At 37.3% G+C, this 19,925-nt stretch overlaps 1 protein-coding gene across 3 annotated transcripts in view; it reads right to left on the bottom strand.

Moving 5' to 3' along the window:
- Positions 1-10,582, bottom strand: part of FSHR (follicle stimulating hormone receptor) — a 190,920-nt gene extending 180,338 nt beyond the window's left edge. The window contains exon 1 of one of the 3 annotated variants that reach the window (XM_015112328.3): positions 10,307-10,582. In XM_015112328.3, coding sequence (XP_014967814.1) covers positions 10,307-10,458 — 152 coding nt within the window. In that variant the 5' untranslated portion in view covers positions 10,459-10,582. The remainder of the gene's footprint in view (positions 1-10,306) is intronic. The other 2 variants (XM_001114171.5, XM_028831684.2) reach the window with 2 other exon arrangements.
- Positions 10,583-19,925: the final 9,343 nt, after the last annotated feature.

Below are 19,925 nucleotides of genomic sequence, written 5' to 3'. Positions count from 1 at the left end.
TCCCCGACAAACAGCCTAGCTGTTTTTTTGACTGAGTTTCTTACATCTTCTGCTGCTGCTCTTGTTGCTCTTCTTCCTCTGGAATCTTACCCCAAACATTTGCTTCCAGAGCCACTTTGTAATTTTCCTATCTGACTAGCATAACTGTTTGCGCTTCTTTCCCCTTATTTCTAGTATTTGTTTGGGGGAATGAGATGCCATTCCAAGACTGTGTTCTTATTAAAGGAGTTCAGCAGATTTTCACAATCAGGGGCCTGATAAGCAATTTTGCTACTGGATTCCAGATGAGCTCTTTGGTGTTCATCATAATTGCAATATTTTCTTTCATTGCTTTTCCAGTTTGTTTTCTAACTTAAAACAATGTTTCTTGTTGCATTTTCTACTGTACTCTCCAATGTATTTACTGACAGAAATGCTACCTTGCTTGCCCACAAAACAAACAGAAATTACATGAAGGTTTCTTCCTTTCCTGCCCTGATGAGAAATTAGCCTTGATGGGTACATGGTAGTGGCAAGGGTTTGGTGCTGACTGTGGATAACTGCTCAGGCTGTGATCTGATGGTGGACAGTGATCATTCTTTTGCATTTAATTTGGTTTTCTATCCTAAAGCTAATATAACCATGCCAAATAGTTTGAAATTTAAAGGACAAGGAAATTACTTATAAGTTCAAGAGCATTCTGTAATTCCTTATTACTGTCTCCCTTATGCCAAAGCAGAATTTCTTAAGGGGTGTCATTTTTGGAGGGCTATGGGCTTTGTTAAGATTAGCTCTGGTCTTTTACTAGATTCAAGATTATCCCAGCTGCTTTGGGGGAAGTTGGCATACACAGCCCATTGACAGGTAAACTTTTACCCAACAACGTAAAATAGTATTTATGAATACGAGCAGTTTTGGAAAAACGGTGAAGTTGGCAAAACAATGCAGCCTACGTTTTCCTTTGGTGCTCTTATCTATCTTCTGTGTTAACTTCTTTTATCCAAACTGAAAAGATTCAGTCTCTTGTATTTTGACAATTTGTAAACTTCTAGTCAAACTTAAATATTTGGACATCTTTCCATTGAACCCTATCATTAATTTGCTGATTGTTCATTATATTTTAGTTCAGGTCTGTGCCCTTCCTGTAAAATAAAGCAAAGGTTTGCTATCTTTAAAGCAATGGAATATTTTGAAAGTGGCTCTGTATAGCCCCTGAAATCATCCCAGGGTGGTCAAGAAGGCAAATCTAGATAGGACGGGCCAGTGGCTGTCTTCTCATCACCGCTCTTCTGGCATCACGCAGGCAGGTATCCATTTTTTCTAGCTCTCACAATCTATGATTTCAGATTGCACAAAGCAACATGCAATTAGTTGTCAAATTAGTGATTTTGACAATGACTATTCTGAGTTCTGAGAGAGATACTGATAGTTGCGGGTAAGAGCAAGGAAAAACATTGTCATTGCTTGTTTGAATTCTTTTTTAGCAACTTCATGAGGACAGGGATCTTGCCTTTCCTATTGATTGTTTTCTCTCCAGTACCTAATATCGACCCTTGCACATATATAATTAATAAATATTTGCTGTTCAAAGAAAACTTCATGAAAAATAGCATCTTTTCTTTGGTCTCAAAGGTGAGTAATATTGGAGTAGGAGAATGTATTCAGGCTGGAGAAAATAGTACTTGAGCAGGGGAATATAAAACATATTTGGAAGCTGACGAGTAGAAAATAGCACATAGAGCATAGGGTTGAGAGGATGGAAGAGAAGAGATGAGACAGAAGAGTTAATTTGAGGCCAACATACAGAGGATCTTAATGCCAAACTTGTGATTTTGGATTTTTGTTCTGAATTTGGGCATTGGTGCCCACAGAGGAATTAAACCAGTACAAGATCTCAGAGCAGGAATCTGGGAGGGAAGAAGATGGAAAGCTCAGAGACCAATTCAGAGGCTACTATTGTGAGACGATGAGGAACCACAAGAGGCAATGCCATCTTCTAGGGATGTAATCCTACCTTACAAACCAAAATGTTGTAGACTTTCTTAAAGGGGACAGAATATTTGAAACTGAAGCCACTTCAGAAAGTCTAGTGCTCATATAAGGGGCCTTTCTTTCTTGTGTCCTTATTCCAAGAGAATTCAGGAGGGATTCAGTGCTCAGAGACCTGTCAGCTGCTGTTTAGTTATGAAACCATTGCTGGAGATAGGATCCCTCATAAATTCTTTGTTTTAAACCCCTCAACAAATTAAAAATATCAAGAGAGAGAGAGAGATGTTTGTGTGGGGGTTTTCCATGCTGCATCTCAAAATAACAGAACATATTCAGCCCAAGGGAAACATGCTCACTCCCTAAATCCCACAAGCGAGATCAGAGGAGCATAAGGATTACACAGCTGCCAGAATCTGATGCCTAGAGAAAGCCTATTGGTTTGGGGAAGTTTGGTGCCTGAAGATACTTGTAAAATCAAAGCATTTGAGATTTGAAAAAATCTCAGCATCATTTTACATCAAATTTTCATCAAGTTTGATGAAACTATTGATGAATTTTCTCTCAATATCCTCAATTTGTTGATTTTTCCATTTCATCGAAACAGTTAAACTTTTGAGGTCCCTATTTCTTAGAGGTTTTCATCAAGCTTGCCATTAGAAAGATACAAAAATGGGCTCAGCTGGCATTCTTCATGGTTTCTGACACAGGACTCTGTGATAACTCTATGTTGGCTCTTGCTGAGAAAGGTCTGAGAGACGAGATGAAAAAAAGGACTCATGTCACTCTGAAGACTAAAAGTATAATTGAATTCAAGGGCGTAGCACGGGTTTGGCTGCTTTATTCAAATATTATTTTGCGTATCCTTTGAAGATTTTCAGATCAGCCAGCCTATTTCATACGAAAGAACAAGGTAATGGCATGTTCAGGTCAGAGATACAAAACATGCTCTGAGATACTCCATGGAGAGGTCAGATTAAGAACAAACATCCATATCTCATTATAGTCAGATCCTAGGCAATTAAAAATAATTACTCTCTTTCCTAGCTGACCTTGTGGGCTATATAAGCTAAAATCTAGTCTAAACAAAGCTAAATTGGAGACTCTAAATCTAAGAGCCTAAAGAAAAAGTATAGTCCAATCAACCACAGTGACTAGATAACCCAATTAGTGGCTTTGGAGAAAGATAATCAAAAGTTAAATGAATTTCCCATTTGCTGCCACAATGTCCTACTTTTGAAGCATAGGCTTCTTATAATAGAGGGCTTGGGTGAGGAAGGATAGCTTGCACCTTTAGGTAAACAAGGGGGTTTTATCATTACCAAGCAAGTGCAGTTCTCTGCTATCAAACCCCTACTCTTCAATTGCTAATAATGACTCTGTAAATTATAGCTGTTAGCCAATTCTCAGGATGGAGTTCATCTTCTACTTTAAAGGATTCTTTCCCTGCAATGCAATTTCCACTTTTTCTCTTTCCAGGTGCTGCATTCTATAGCTGTTCCTTTAGTCGTTTTTTTTTTTTTTTTTTTACTCTTCTGCAGGGAATATAAACCGCCCTTTCCCCCAGCCCAATTAAATTCCAAATGTTGGACATAGACATATCATTTCTCACAAAAGTAGGTGCAGGATTTTATGTCAAGAGAAAGAATTATGTATATATTAGTGTGAACGTTGTGCTGTTTGTTTCTGTCAAAGAAGTATCTAAACAAGGCTATAGGAGACTCCAAACATGGGCACTCAGGGCAATTTGCACAGTGGGGTGTTCGGTTTTGATAATAAGACAGAACTATAACAATCAAAATACAACTGAGGAATACAGAAAACTTAAAAATTCAGGATCTAGAATATGACCTTAATTGGCAAAAATTGTATATTTTGAACGTTTCTGTCTGGTTTAAAGTGATTTTGTTTGGGCAAAATCACTTTCCTCTTTTCAATATTTTTGTTAGGTATAGAGAGGCAAGTATTATTACATAAGTCAAGAGAATTGAATGATGTGCCTAGAGTATAGAATATTCAACTTTTAACTTAGTAGACCTTGTTTCTAGTCAACGTTTCTTTCTTTCTGTATAAATTAATGGATTCTGGAATGACACACAGGAATTTTCTTAAAACAAACACATAAAAAGGCAAGGAAAATAAGAAAGCTATCAAATCCTATAGTAGTTCATTGCAGGAGAAAGCAATAATCATCTTTTATAAGAATCTTTTATTCAATACTGAGGAGCAGAGCAAGTAAACAGATGTAATTCCTCCTGATTTATCGAATCATTTGTTCTACCTGTAATTGAGGGTCCAGAATACACATCGTATTGAACCAGACACACTAAGGTGTTCAAAGAACATTCTCACTACAGTTGAGGAAATAAGACACACATGAAAAATTAAATGCAAGGCAAGATTAAGTGTGAAATGAACTGCACCAGTGTTTGAATGAAAGCAAGCTTAAATAAAGACAGAGTGGTAAGGGAAGACTTCATGAAAGTGGCAACCTTTGAGCGAGATTATAATAAGTAGGTTGAATTTCAAGAGACAAAGAATAAACTGAGAATAGTACAAACAAGAGGCATAACGTAAAGACACAGAGAGGTAGAAAAGCACAAAGTATGCTTGAGAGCAACGCCATATCAGCCTTGTGGAGTAGGCTCCTGCTGAAGAATACAGAGAGGTAAAGTCAGAAAGATGAGCTATTGAATGATTTTGAAGTGGGAAATCACAACATTGTGGCAGTGATGTTTTATGGAGGAAATAGAATGACAGTGTGCAGGCTAGTTTGGAGAAAAGAGGGATTGATAAGAAAGAGATAAATTAGGAAGTAATTATATAATCCAGGATTTAGATTGTCAGGACCCAAGCAAAGATGACAATTTTTTTAAAAAAGAATATTATTATTAGTAGCAGAAATATGAAAGGAGCTTGTAAACTGATTAGATGGGTGACCAGAAAAGTTTGAAACCTTTATGTTGAGGAGAAGTAAACTGTCAACATTCAACAAATGAGGAAGTTAGGAATGGTTTTCGTAGTTTTGTAATCCATTGTTTGATCTTCTCTTTCTTTACCTCAGAACAGGTAATACCTAGTTACCTCATGGTTACCTACAGTCTATACTTCAGAACCATCTCCTTCATGAGAACACAGTGCACTTTTAAATACCTACTTCTCAGGCACAAAGCAATAAAAACCCATCCAAGGGTCCTTTTCTAGCTGTGATATTGAGCACTGAATTTGAGAGTCAGGAGGCCTGGGTTGTGGTTTAGACTTTAGAAGGAATTTATCCTGATGGCTGGGGTTGGATAGACCAGCCTTTCCCAAAGTGTGCTCTGTGAAATGTTAATCCTCAGAATGCTCTTAGAAAAGTGACTCAGTTTGCAAACATCAAAAACTCTGTTTCACTCTTAGACATCACAGAACGCCTTGGCATAGCAAAGGCTACCCTTTTTGTACAAAATTGATATATCCCTAAGAACTAAGGACCTATTAAAGACTAACCTAGATGCACTTTAAAATTCCTAATAATAATAATCTGTGGTTATGGAATATGGAGATCTAAACCAGGACAAGAAAATAAGGAATGTAAGGCAAGGAAAGAAAATGAAAAGAGGAAAAGATAATTCGATAATTCGAAGTAAATGCTAGTGAAATGAGATTGCAATGAGATATGGGAACTTGCTATGAGGATAAGGTTTAACACAGACAGCCTATAATATAATCCCAGGACAGGTTTCCTTAAGACAAGAATGACCTTTTCTTCTTTAGTATTATAATCATCTGACCCTGCTGAAGAAAAACATCATTGCGTCCATACTGTTGCTTAGACTTCAAATTTCAGATGTAGAATGGGTGTTTGCATTCTCCTTAGGAATTCTAACTCCAGGAAGTGTAAAGTAAGATCAAAGGCACTTTTCTAGATCCACTGACTGCCTCTAGGTGAAGCTGAGTTTCTAGGATAAGTCAGAAACCAAAATTCCTTTGACTATGGTCAGAATGAACCTGCTCTGTGAGTTCTTGGCAAATATGGACAGCATTAAGGGACACATTTTCTTACCCAGAAAGTAAGTCCATGGAGATTAAGTGCTATGTACACTGGGAGGAGATTATTATTAAACAAACAGGAGGTTGTAAACTACCTCAGAGTTATAGAGATCTTTATATCAATTTTCCAAATCAGTCTCATATCTCTTGACTGACTTGGTCCTCACGAAAGCCCTCTGTGGTAGATAATTTTTGCCTAATATTTTACAGTTGAGAGCAACATTATCATCAATAATAACAGCATGAGAGACATTGTGCAAAGTGTTTTACCCACATTGTCTCATGTAATCCTCATAGCAGCTCTGCCGGTTAGGCATACATGGTGATTTCCACTATACAGCCAAAGGTCCAGATAACAGAGCTAAATTTAATGCAACATCCTAGGTTTAAACTCAGGTCTCTCAAATTCTAAACACTCTGCCATCTCTAACTCATCAGAACCAGCTAAAGGCTGCCCGTGAGTGACCCTGCTCCATACATTAGTACTTTCTCCACAGTGCCATGCTGCCTCAGGCTGCCTAAACCCCACTCAAACTAGTAATATTTAATCCACTCTCTCAGCTATAGTCTAAATCAGAAGTGGGCAATACACAGTCTATGGGCCAAATTTGGCTTGCCCCATGTTTTTCTATGGCCGATGAGCTAAAAATCTTTCTCACCGTTTTACATGGTTGAAAAAAATCAAAATAATGCTTTTTTTGTGACATGACAATTACATGAAATTCAGATTTCTGTGTTCATAAATAAAGTTTTCTTGGAACATGTCTGTGTTCATTTACATGTTGTTTATGGCTGCTTTTCTGCTACTGTGATAGAGGTGAGTAGTTGCAAGAGATTGTATAGCCCATAAAGCTGACTTCTGGTTTAAAATGTAAAGGACTATTTTCTTTTTTTTTCCAGAATAAGAAAGGTATAGAGTCAGATGATGTTCATTTCACACAGCATACAGAGGAGATATAAAAGACTCAAATTTGGATCCCAGCTCTGCTGTCCAGGAGCTGCAGGGATAATTGCCCAAGCTACTCAACTTTTTTGTGCTTTGGTTTGTCTTATTTGGAAAACAGAGCAATAATTCTAAACTTGCAGATTTTGGTGAAGTTTTAATGAAGTAGTGTGTACAAAACATAGTGCATAAAGCAAATAGTAGGAGCCCCTTAGTAAATGAAATCTACTTGCCTGTTGATGGTGCTTCTGTTCTTTTAGCATTAATATCAGCATGGGCAGATCATAGGAAATTAGCAATCTTTCGTGATAGCTGGCAGATGTATCAAATGAAATGAAACTGCTGCAAGGTCAATGGCATGATAGGATAAAAATGTACATAGTAAAATGTAGGAATTGTTTTCCACCTGGTGAGCCTGAGTAACAATGAGGCTTTGATATGTTGATGGATTAAGCAATTGCAGTCAATGAAGTCCAATAATCCATCCACCTACACCTCATGTAATCATCATTAAAGTTGATACCCAAATTTGGAAGACTGTAAGGTAAATTAAGGATACTTAGTTGAACAGGCCATTTCATTCCTCTTCTGCCATTTACTTAGATAACCTTGATTCAGTCTTTTTAAGGAAGCAAAAATAAAGATAATTGCTCTTTCATTCTAACAGTATGTCCGAGTTCTAATTCACTTGACATTGTATCTGCTCTTCAGTGATTAACACACTGACCTCAAATAATTTTCCTTTTTAAAAATCTAATGGAAAAAGCAGCATTTCTCTCCTTATCTCAGTATACCTTTCCAGGAAGATTGCAAAGCCAAACCCTAGGATGGTCCACCTCAAGCCGTACCAATGAGTGTGCAGACGACAGAATCTTCTTAAGATTGGGTATTTGGGAGAGCTTCTAAAGGTCTTAACTATACTCCTTCCTTAGGTGGAGGAAAATGCCAACAGCTGGCAAGAACTTTCTTTCTCTTTCTTAGTTTTATGCAACTTTGTCCTCTGTTACATACACTGAAGTAAACAATTGACCTAGAGTTAGCCTTTGTCAAGAAAGTGAAATTTGTTTCTGGTGCTCTATTCATCGCCCTCTCTCCCATAATCTCTTTCCACACTGTCTCAACACCTCATACTCTCTTTCCTTAGTTGCAAAATGCTCTTGGCCAGAGATGTGTTTTAGTTATTTATACGTTAGCATTACTTTTTTTCAAAAATTCGTTATCTTGCTCCTCTCATAGTAATTCATACAAATATACTCCCTGAAGCTTTAGGGTGTGGGGGTGGATTTTCTTTCTTTTCCCCCTTCTTTCTCCATCTCTTTCTCTTTTTTGGCCTATGTTTTCTTTGCAGAATGAAAAAAGAAAATCTCTCTTCTGGTAATGATATTTCAGAAAGCAGACAGGCTAATGTGGAATCACCCTAAAATTAAAACTTCTTTGGGGCTGTTTGTTTTACCAACTGGATGGCACGGCTTGACCCACATAGAAACATTGGAAGAAGTGGAGTAGGTCCAGGAGAGGTGGAAATTAGGATGTAGGGGGCATCTATATCTTCTAGTGTTCACGACAATTCAACCAAGAAGGCTGTATTAAAATGGCTTCAAAAATGAGGAACTTGGCCGGGCGCGGTGGCTCAAGCCTGTAATCCCAGCACTTTGGGAGGCCGAGACGGGCGGATCACGAGGTCAGGAGATCGAGACCATCCTGGCTAACACGGTGAAACCCTGTCTGTACTAAAAAATACAAAAAACTAGCCGGGCGAGGTGGCGGGCGCCTGTAGTCCCAGCTACTCGGGAGGCTGAGGCAGGAGAATGGTCTAAACCCGGGAGGCGGAGCTTGCAGTGACCTGAGATCCGGCCACTGCACCCCAGCCTGGGCAACAGAGCAAGACTCTGTCTCAAAAAAAAAAAAAAAAAAAATGAGGAACTTGAGGCTCAGAAGGGGTTAAGTAATCATTGAAATCATAAGTCACTTAGGAGCAAATGACTTATAGGAGCTCAGGTACATTGGCCTTCTCCTGTGCTTATATTTACCTAATAAACGAGATGGTTCTTTGTGCATGGCACATTCTTTAGCATAATCAGGAGTAGCTGTCTAATCTGAGACAGTGTAGCCAAAACACAGAGCTGGCCAGTTATTTTCCCTGCCTCTGCAGCTGCCTCTCGATAAGGACTGAAGACTTGAGATGTTAAGGGGAAATGTGGCAAGCAGAATCAACCAGGTCTGCAAGTCTGCAACTCATTGTCCCTGAGTGAAAATCTGAAATGCAACACCAACATGTTTCAGTGTCAATATGGCAATTGGTGAACTAAAGAGATGACCACCTTCTTCAATTAAATGCAAATTATCCATAGCTTTAAGTGACAAAGGTTGAAACAGGCTTCTGTTTAAAATCCTTGCAACAAAAACACAGAGGGTATCTAAAATCCGAGTCCCAACTTGCTAGTTCTCAGAGAAAGCAGTAACTGCACAATTAAACAGGCTTGCCTCACTGTTGCTCTAATGGAGTCAGACACAGGGGGTTGGGAAACAAAACAAAACAAAACAAAACAGTAGACTGTGAGTCAAAAGGCCTGATTTCTACTTTTGGCTAAATCTCAACTCATCACGAGAGTCTGAAAAATCCTCTTTACTCTTCAGACACCAGATTCCTAATTTGCAAAAGAAAGAGATAGAGTGAGATGGTGTCTAAATTCTTGGCCAACTCTAGGAGTCTACTTCCTGTTAAAATAGTTAAGTAAATTTCTAAATTATTAATCACATTTTTTTCCAGTTGTGTAAAATATTATCCTGTATTTCTCCCTCTCTCTGTGTCTTTCCTATCTTTCTTTCTTTCTTCACGCCCTTTCTCTTCTCTACCACCTCCTTTTTACCCCTAAAAGCAGAATCTCAGTTCAGGAATTATTTCCTGGTGCCTTCAAAGCCACAAAGACTCTGGCCTTTTAGATTCAGTGTCCTCGGGAGACATACCTTGTGTATTCTGTTTAGATCAAAGCCGCCTTTCTGCCTCCAATTCTGGGTCTCCTAAGTTTCTACTTTGCCTTCATTTTCCTTTTCTGGTTCCACTAAAGAGAGTATGAAACCCAAGAGCAAATGCATTGAAAAGACTAAAAACTTTTCCCTTTGCCTTTGGATTTGGGTTCTCACACTGCCGTTCTCTGACAAATGCTGATACAAACTCTCATCTAAGATTCTTGGAAAGCCACAGGCAGGAGGGTTGGGCTGGGGAGTTTGTTGTTTTATTCAGGACTTCGGTCAAGGGGCAGAAATATTTCAGCCTAACAGATATCAGCCTAATGTAAAAATAATAATAGTACTCAATGCACAAATGCCAGCCATGCAGTTGTTCCCGCTCCCTCTGATACTCACAGTTCAACCGCATTCCTCGGGAGGTCAGAAGGAATCTCTGTCACCTTGCTCTCTTGGCAGAGAAAAACCCTGTTAGAGCAGTGACAGATCCGATGATGACATCCTGAGCCCAAGCTCAGGAATGCCAGCAAAGAGACCAGGAGCAGGGCCATAATTACACATCCATCCACCTGCTTTCTTCCTGCATTTGCAGAGAAAAACCTCCACAGATCTCAGAAGCTCCACACAGTGCCCTTATGAGAAGAGATCTGACTTGAGAACTGGTAGGGTCACGTGACGCACCAAGGGATGCTTTTTTTTGGTTACTTCCAGGCAAGATAAGCTACTCTGTTTTCCTTCAAGATTGGGTTTCTTACACCCTGACCTAAGGAACACAGCAAATAGAACCGTTAGGCATGTCTGGAATAGTTTGCATTATTTCATTGCAAAAGTCTCCTTGCTGTTCACCATTCTCTTCTCAACAGAGTAACATGATTGACTTTCTCCAAAAAAGACACAACACACAATATGACACATCACTAAGAGGGGTACTAATAAGTGAAGGGCCAGGACCTTCAGTCTTCAGCATCTATTTCTTCCACCAGCCTACCTGAGAGAAAACCAGCCCTTTTGGGTTGCATTCAATGATCCTCTTTTTTGCTGTAATTATGCCAAAAATGGCACTATTCAGAAACAGGCAGATGCGTTAGCAAACCCTAGGCAGATTTCCGTAGGTGGGAGGTACTTCTGATAGGGTTATCTGTAAGAATAATTGAACTGAGTGACCTAAGAAATGGGCTATTTCTAGTGGAGATTTAGTAAATGCCAGCACGTCCACCCCCTCATGCATATCCTGCCTGCCTTCTGGCATTTCCAGGCTCTGAAGATTGCCCTTGCCTTTTGGCAGTTGGCATAAATGAATTTATTTAATCTATGCTTTTAACTTAGTTTTAAATGTTCCCTGAGGTGACAGCCCAGCACTTTTGTTGGCATTCCTCTCCTTGATGGTGAGGGATCTGAGGAACGTTTGGCAACAATTTTAGAAAAGTGGCTTTGTACTTTCAATTCTAGAATCTATGAAGATTAAAAGGCAGAGTATTCTGTAAGATCCTGCCCACAACTTATTACCTGCTAAAATTAGTTTCAATACTATCTTTAGATAATTAGTTGCGTAAAATTGAGCTTCATGAAAATATTAAAAATACATACCTATCCCACCTCTCCTTCCCTCTCGCCTGCTTTACCAAGGAAAACCATGTAATGAGTGATTAAATTATTAAGAAAAAAACAGAAGCAAGTGATTTGGGGAGTAAAGTTGATCCCCAGATTTTTCTGGGAGCAACTGGTTTATTCTAATTCTGGAATTGGCAGACAAAGGCCGTATTCATATGGACTTCATATTTTTAACAAATTGGCTAACATGAACAGTTAAATTAGTTTGTTCATCAACTGATCCAAGGAAATATAGTCTTTCAGATGTGGAAGGAAGTTAATTCAATCAACCAACTAATGCTTAAGTTTAAGTAATAATATTAATTTAAAAGGATTTTCTCATCTGTACTTGAATAACTCCAGTGACAAGAAACCCACTACCAATTAAACCTTTTACCCAATTCCTCTGCCCCATAATCCCCCTCCTAGCTTTTGGAGAGTTCTGTAATTAGTCTTTGTATAATAAGCACAAATCTTTTTAAGATTGAGATTTTTATTTTAAATGCTATGTCATATTCACAACTTACAGGTAACATAAATGTAATTTATTAAGCATAATAATGCAACAAACAATTGCGGGCTAGAGAATAAAGGACATAGCCTGTGCTGTTGCATCTACTTAGTTGATGTTCCTTTATTACCTTCTTGTGTTGCTATGCCCAAGGTGACCATTAATCTGAATTTTGTGGTTATTATTTCATTTGTCTTGTAAAATTAATCATCACAAAATGCATGTATCTCCAAAGAATATATTATTTAATTTCTTGCTTGTTTTTAGATTTTACACAAAGTCTATCACTCTTTAAGTAGTATTTTGCTACTTACTATTTTACACTAACTAGACATTTTAAAGAAATAACCATGTTGTTATGTGTATCTGTAGTTTATTGATTTTGTGTCTGTTATGTGTACCTGTAGTTTATTAATATTATACTACTGTATAATAGTTATGTTCCATTGCATAAATATACCATAATTTATGTTTTCATTCTCCTGTAAGTTTTAAAATCCTGAGGTGGTGAAAATATTATTTTATATTTTCTCTAAAATTTTTTAGTTTCGCTCTGTACATTTTAGCCTTTGATCTATTTGGCATGGATATTTATGGTGTGAGTAAAGGACTCAATTTGTTTTTTATCTGATGGCATAATGGTTTTATCCACATGGATAAACATTTGTCCCAAAACCATTTATTGAATGGTCCCTCTTTTCTTCTCTCACTTGTAAAACTACCATTCTCATATCTCAAGTAACTATTTTGCGTGGGTTTGTGTCTAAGCTTTTTTATATTCCACTGTTGTTTTTTCTACATTACATCAATGTTATACTGTCTTAATTACTACAACTTTAAAGTAAGTCTTGATATACAGCAAGAAAATACTTCTATCTTATTTCTTATAGCAGTATCTTGCCTATTTTGGACCTATGACTGAATTTTAGAATCAGATTATTAAACTCCTTGAAAACACCCTGGTATAATTTGTTTGGAATTATACTGATTACATAGATTAATTTAGGCGGAAATTATCACCTTTAAGATAACGAGTCTTCTTATCCATGAATATGGTATAGCACCATGTTGTTTAAGCCTTTCTTTGATGTCTTCAAATAAAACTTTATACTTTCTTCCATATATGTCCTAATACCTTAAATGTGTTTCCTGATAACATCCTGTTTTATGCTGTTATAAATGAAAACAATATTTAAAGTGACATTTTATGTTTGTGGTCGTACTACAAAAATGCAATTAATTTTGGAATATTTACCTTATATCTAAATTACCTTATTACATTTTCTATGCAGACAATTCTATCCATATCCAAATAATTCTATGTATGTGTATGTGTGTATGTGTACAGAGTTTCTTTCCTTTCAATTCATTCTTCCCTTCCTCCTTTTCTTCCCCGACTCCAACTTCCCTTTCTTCTCTTTCTCCTTCTACTCTTCCTTTATTATTATTATTTTTTTGACATGGAGTTTCATTCTTGTCACCCAGGCCAGAGTGCAGTGATGTGATCTCGGCTCACTGCAACCTCTGCCTCCTGGGTTCAAGCGATTCTCCTTCCTCAGCGTCCTGAGTAGCTGGGATTACAGGCACCCAACACCATGCTCAGCTAATGTTTGTATTTTTAATAGAGATGGGTTTTACCACGTTGGCCAGGCTGGTCTCGAGCTCCTGACCTCAGGTGATCCACCTGCCTTGGCCTCCCAAAGTTCTGGGATTACAGGTGTGAGCCACTGCCCGTGAGCTACAATAATAATTTTATACTATTAAACTACTCATTTCCTAATATTTTATTTAGAAAATTTGCATCTATGTTCATAAGTTATTTGTAACTTAGTTATGAGTAATTTTTAGTGCATAATTATTAATTTCTGAGTTTTCTTTCTCATGTTGTCCTTGTATAGTTTGGTGTCATAGTTACATTTGCCTTACAGTCTGAATTGGGGTATAATCCCCCTCATTTTATTCTTAGAGAAAAAACTGTTTCAGATTAAAGTAATATATTCCTTTAAAGTCTGCTTGTATTTGCCTAAAAAAACATTTGAGCCTTGGTTTATATTTGTGTGTATATGTGTGTGTCTGTGTGCATGTTTGTGTGTGTTAGTGTATGTATGAAACTTTAAACATACTGATTCAACTTCTTTTTTTTTTTTTTTTTTTTTTTTTTTTGAGACGGAGTCTGGCTCTGTCACCCAGGCTGGAGTGCAGTGGCGCGATCTCTGCTCACTGCAAGCTCCGCCTCCCGGGTTCACGCCATTCTCCTGGCTCAGCCTCCCGAGTAGCTGGGACTACAGGCTCCCGCCACCTCGCCTGGCTAGTTTTTTGTACTTTTTTTTTAGTAGAGACGGGGTTTCACCGTGTTAGCCAGGATGGTCTCGATCTCCTGACCTCGTGATCCGCCCGTCTCAGCCTCCCAAAGTGCTGGGATTACAGGCTTGAGCCACCGCGCCCGGCCTGATTCAACTTCTTTATTGTCATTAGATGATTCAGGCTTTCTATTTCTTCTTAGATTTATTATAGTTTTTCTAGGAATTTTTCATTTTACTTAAGTTTTAGAATTTAGTCTCACAAAGGTTTTTAGTATTCTCTTTTTAAATCTATTCTAAACAATTTCTAGTCTTGTTTATTTCTGTTTAGTTTCTTTTCATTAATCAACCTTTCCAAAATTCTCTTTATTTTACTTGTTCTTTCAAAGAACCAACTTTTGCCTTTAGCCTTTGCTGATCCAATTCTATCTTTATGTTTTGTTTCCACGATTTTTGCTCTTACTTTTTCCTTTTTTTTTTTTTTTTTTTTTTTTTTTTTTTTTTTTTTTTGAGACAGAGTCTCGCTCTGTCGCCCAGGCTGGAGTGCAGTGGCACGATCTCCGCTCACTGCAAACTCCGCCGCTTCCCAGGTTCACACCATTCTCCTGCCTCAGCCTCCCTAGAAGCTGGGACTACAGGCGCCCACCACCACGCCCCGCTAATTTTTTTGTATTTTTAGTAGAGATGGGGTTTCACAGTGTTGCCAGGGTGGTCTCGATCTTTTGACCTCGCGATCCGCCCGCCTCGGCCTCCCAAATTGCTGGGATTACAGGCGTGAGCCACCGCGCCAGGACTATTTTTCCCTTTTTTGTTGTCGCTTTCTAAAACCTTTTATTTATATGTCAGATTATTAGTTTTCAGCCTTTTTTCCTTTCTAATAATATACTAAAGCCGTAAATTTTTCTGTAATTTCTGCCTTGGCTCTCTTCTACAAGTATTGATAGGTAGATCTTTCATTACAATTTATTTTTAAATATTTCTCAATTTCCCATTACAATTTCTTCTTTGGCACATAGATAATTGAGAGAAGTGTTTTTGAAATTTACAAACTTCAGAAATATTTAAATTTATGTTTTTTATTATTTACCTCCACCTTAATTGCATAATGGTAGGAGAATGTGGTCTGTGTTGATTCTATTTTTCCTCCATACATATTGAGATGTGTTTTATGGTTTAGGACACAAGTTAATTTTTACAAATACTTAATGTGAGTTTGAGAAGAATCAACATTCTCTGTTTACTTGTTTCCAGGTTCTATTTTTGCCTTATACATTCAGCTTATTTTCCTAAAATCTATATATTTACTAACATTTTAAGTTTTACTTAAACTAATTGAAGTATTTCTGTTGAAATTTCACATGATCAGGATGATACAAGTCTCTATAATTCTGTTAGTTTTTCTTTATGTATTTCAAGGCTGTTTTCTTTGGGCCATGAACATTTAGAATGGTATACCTGGTGAATTAAACCTTCTATCTTTTGTCACATCTTACTTTACTCATAATACTGCCTTTTATCTTGAAGTCTATTTTATGTGATATTAATATAGATATATCAGCTTTTTCTACCTTTGTACTTTCAACCTTTCTGTGTCTTTATGTTCTAGGCATTTTAACTGAATTTTGTGTTTTAATCCATTTCTACAATCTCATTCTTTTAACAGGTGAGCTTAGTCATTTACATTTTATTGCTCTATATAATACTGATCTATATAAATGTTTGTTTTTCTACTATGCAACATGCTTTCTATTTGTTCTAGTTTTACATGCTTTGTTTTCGTTTTATGCTGTTTGTTTTATTTCCTGAGATTTTGTGTGCTGTTTTTTTAAATTGCTTTTTGTTTTCTTGTTTTATTTTGTTCCATTTACTGTTTTGCAAGTTTTATAATTTCTTTATAAATGTTTATGGTTACTCTCAAATTTTTATCTTTGACTTTATGCTTTTACCGTATACTTATACCTTTTACTTAATACAGTTTAATTTTATCAGTATTCTAACTCCCCTTCTAATAAATGCATAAACTTTATGTTTTTAAGGCTATTTGCTGATTAGGTAACATGCATTTATTGTTGTCTAGGATCTTAGTTTTACCGTTATTATAAACCCTCATTATTTTATAGATTCAATATTGGTTTAGATTCCTTGACACTTTGAACCATGTCACTGGAACTCCTAGGAGTTTATTTTCATTTGCCTTTGCAGATACTGTACTGCAAAGCCTTGAGAAGCATTGTGTATAACCAAATATAATCTCATTTCAAAAAAAGCCCCCAATAATTAAAGACAACTAACCTCACAGATATGCTAGTAAATGTTCAACAACCAGCTCTCCAGAAAAAACTGATTTGTAGCATTTGTTAATTTCCGTGGTGTAACCTCTCCCTCTGCAGCTTATATCAAGTTACCCAGGTGATGCCAACCAGCTTGCAAAATTCCCATTTAGCAATCTGTTCTTGTGAGCTGGTAGGAGCTGGCTCCAGCACATCACCAGCTATTTTGTACTTTTTGAATCATCTTTTTTACTTGTTGAGGCAATCTCCAATTCCTTCAGCCATGCCTTATCTGACGTAGTTTTAAATGTGCTGCACTTAGTCTAGATTTTCATTCTAGAATAACGTCCAACCTCAGTTGCTTTAACATGGCTAAAACTTACAATGTTGTTCTGGGTTGTTTAACTCCATCTTAAGTTGTATGAGCTTTATGAGAGTCTGGCCAGACAGAAGTGTTTTAGGGCGTGAATGTATATGGCCTGCCCTCTGAAGCAGCTATCTGAAGTTGTATTTGGCTACAGTATTAGATGTAGAAGGGAGGGAAAGAAAAAAAAAACCTCCTCTCTGATATAAAAGGGAATCATGTATAGAAAACAAGGCTTTAACATCTTAGCAGGAGATTGGTGGTGATAAACTGGAATGAAATGCCTTATTACTAAGTGTTCAACCTTAAAAATTATGTGGAATATAGATCTTTTTTCTACCTCTGTAAATCTCCCACCTGACTACCTTTATTCTTTTAAACTTATCACTAGCACTCCTTGTGTGTCCTCACAATTTTTCTACTTTATGAAGAACTTCCTTTTGAGGTTATTTTCTAGTGATTCCTTATCTCAGAGGACACCTTGCATTTGGCACTGCCTTCAGGTTGCTCAGACTTCCATAGGGATTAAGAACTATGCAAACATTAGGTGGTGATGATTATGATGGTTATGATTATGATTGACATCTTAGGAATCTATCTGTTAGGAATTGTATTGGAAAGTCGAGGTCCATTTTAGCTACATGATTTTATAACTTAAAGTTTCCTAAATCTCAAAGATCTCAAATCTCAACAATGAGGCAGTAGCTCGTTTTTGCACCACAGGGCTGGAGGACTAAATAGATCTTTCAGGCAGATTTTATTTCTTGGACTTTCATGGTTTCATAGAACTGTATATAATTCTTCATCAGGGAAGATCTGTCACCAGTTAGACAATTGAACTGGTTTAGAAACAAATCTGTGAAATTAATTTCCGGGTCATTTTTTTTCTTTTAAGGGTAGTCATATGAAGATAAGGTCTCTGGGGTCAATGGGAAAACACCTGTGTATCTATTTGGCTGGAAAGAAAGCCATTCTAACAGTGGTAAAAGTTGCTATATAAAAAATAAAGTCCTACAAGTAGGAGTGTAGAACGAATTGAGGTAGAAACATTTGTACTAAAGACTTTTCTGTCAAAAGGAAACTTAATCTAAAGAACATTTTCTTATGTATTGAAACAGTTAGAGTTTGATACTTAACAAACACCACCAAATCATCATGTCTGAAAACAACCAATATTCATTTCATTTGTGATTCTGGGGGCCAGCAGTTTGGTCTGGGTTCAGTTGAGCATTTTTAGACTTGGCTGGGGTCAGCTATTGAGTCAGTTGGGATCTGGCTGGTGCCAGATGACTTTGCCCGGGATAACTTAGCTATGCTTCACATTCCCCCGCAGACTGCCTTGGTGGTATTCATCTGATGGCATTTCCAGAGGCTCAGAACTGCCATACCATGCATAACTTTTGCTGTGATCTATTGGTCATACCAAGTCACAAAACCCAGACCAGATTCAAGGAGTCAACCAGATTCTGTTGACGCCACCTCTTGAGGAGAGAAACACAATGTCACATTGCAAAGTGGTGTGCAAACAAAGGTAGAAATAACGACAGCCACTTCTGCCAACAATTTACCACAGGTACCCAAGCTCTTAGAGGGCATCCTTGTCCATGCTAGGTAATCTTTGCTTTCTTTATTATTGTTTTTCAAAGTACAAGTTAGGCCAACCAATAGAGAGACTGACAACAGTAATGTTGAAGACTCATTTTCAGCTTTTAGAAATTTGTTCAATTACTAACTAAGCATGTTGATGTCCCAAGAGGGAAAATAATGTAGGTTGGTCTTTTTAAAATTATAACATTATGAAGGGACCAAAGACATTTATTTGCCATTCAGAAATTCTTATTTGGTAGGTTTATATTTATTTTTAAAAACAAGTTCCTTTTCTATTTAATACATTATTATCCTGTATTTTCAATTGTTTCTGTGAATCTAATGTAGGATTACTATAATATTATAGGCTTTAAAATGTATACTGTGAGATTTATGGCAGAAATTAAAATTCTTTGTAATATGGTGAGACCGTAAAGATATAGCTTGTGAATGTTTAGTACAACATGATCATCTTTGAACACTAAATATTTCCAGTTAGCATCCTTAAATTCACATTATTATTAATATTAGAACATTGTTCTTAGTACACTTGTCTTTTACACATTAAGCTTTCATATTTTATTGCTTTATCATGTAATTTATATATTATACCAAATAAATTATACCACATAATATAAATTATTATATTATGCCATATAATAAAAATTAAGGATAGAACATATAGATAGAATTAGATGGGATTATATAAATGTACCAGGATATTATATAGGAGGCTAGCATACCAGCTCTACAACCAGCCACACCTGGCCTGTTGGGGCATGACACACCTTTAGTTTACTGAGAGGACAGTCATGTAAGCCATAATGTTAATGAACCCTCTTGGACTGAGCAGTGCACGACTTGCACAATTGCACCTGGCTGTCATGCACTTAGGGTCTTAGGATGAGTGCTGGTGATGAGTACTGGACCTGTGGAGGGTAAGCTCATTGGATACTGGCAGTGGAGGCTGAGGAGAGGCACTGGACAGAGAACTCACAGTGTTGGGAGGAGGTCAACAACCAGCAAAGGAAGGGGCAGTATGCTGGAGTTGGAGACCTGGGCTCCAGTCATAGCTTTGTCATTTTTGTAGAATCTCAGGACATTGCAATTATCTGGAAGTGCATTTCTTCTTCTCCAAAATGGGGGTGTGAACACTTACAGGGTTCTCACGAAGACAAAATGAGAGAAGCATGTGGAAATACTGTAAGAGAGACTGGTGTGAATGTATGATATTATTCTGCTCACAGCTGTTGTCATGAAAGGGAGAAGTAGACTGCTCATCAGTGCAAAAGTGGGCCTTTTCAATGGCAATTTTTCAGTTTGCTTACGTGGTGAAGGGGTGTGCAGACAACCCTGACCATATGGATATTTGGACCTCCACACCACTGACCCTGCC

This window comes from Macaca mulatta, chromosome 13 (genome assembly GCF_049350105.2).
Source record: "Macaca mulatta isolate MMU2019108-1 chromosome 13, T2T-MMU8v2.0, whole genome shotgun sequence".
Lineage (NCBI taxonomy): Eukaryota > Metazoa > Chordata > Mammalia > Primates > Cercopithecidae > Macaca > Macaca mulatta.
The sequence above is the reverse complement of the archived record's forward strand: the minus strand, read 5'-3'. Positions and strand labels throughout refer to the sequence as shown.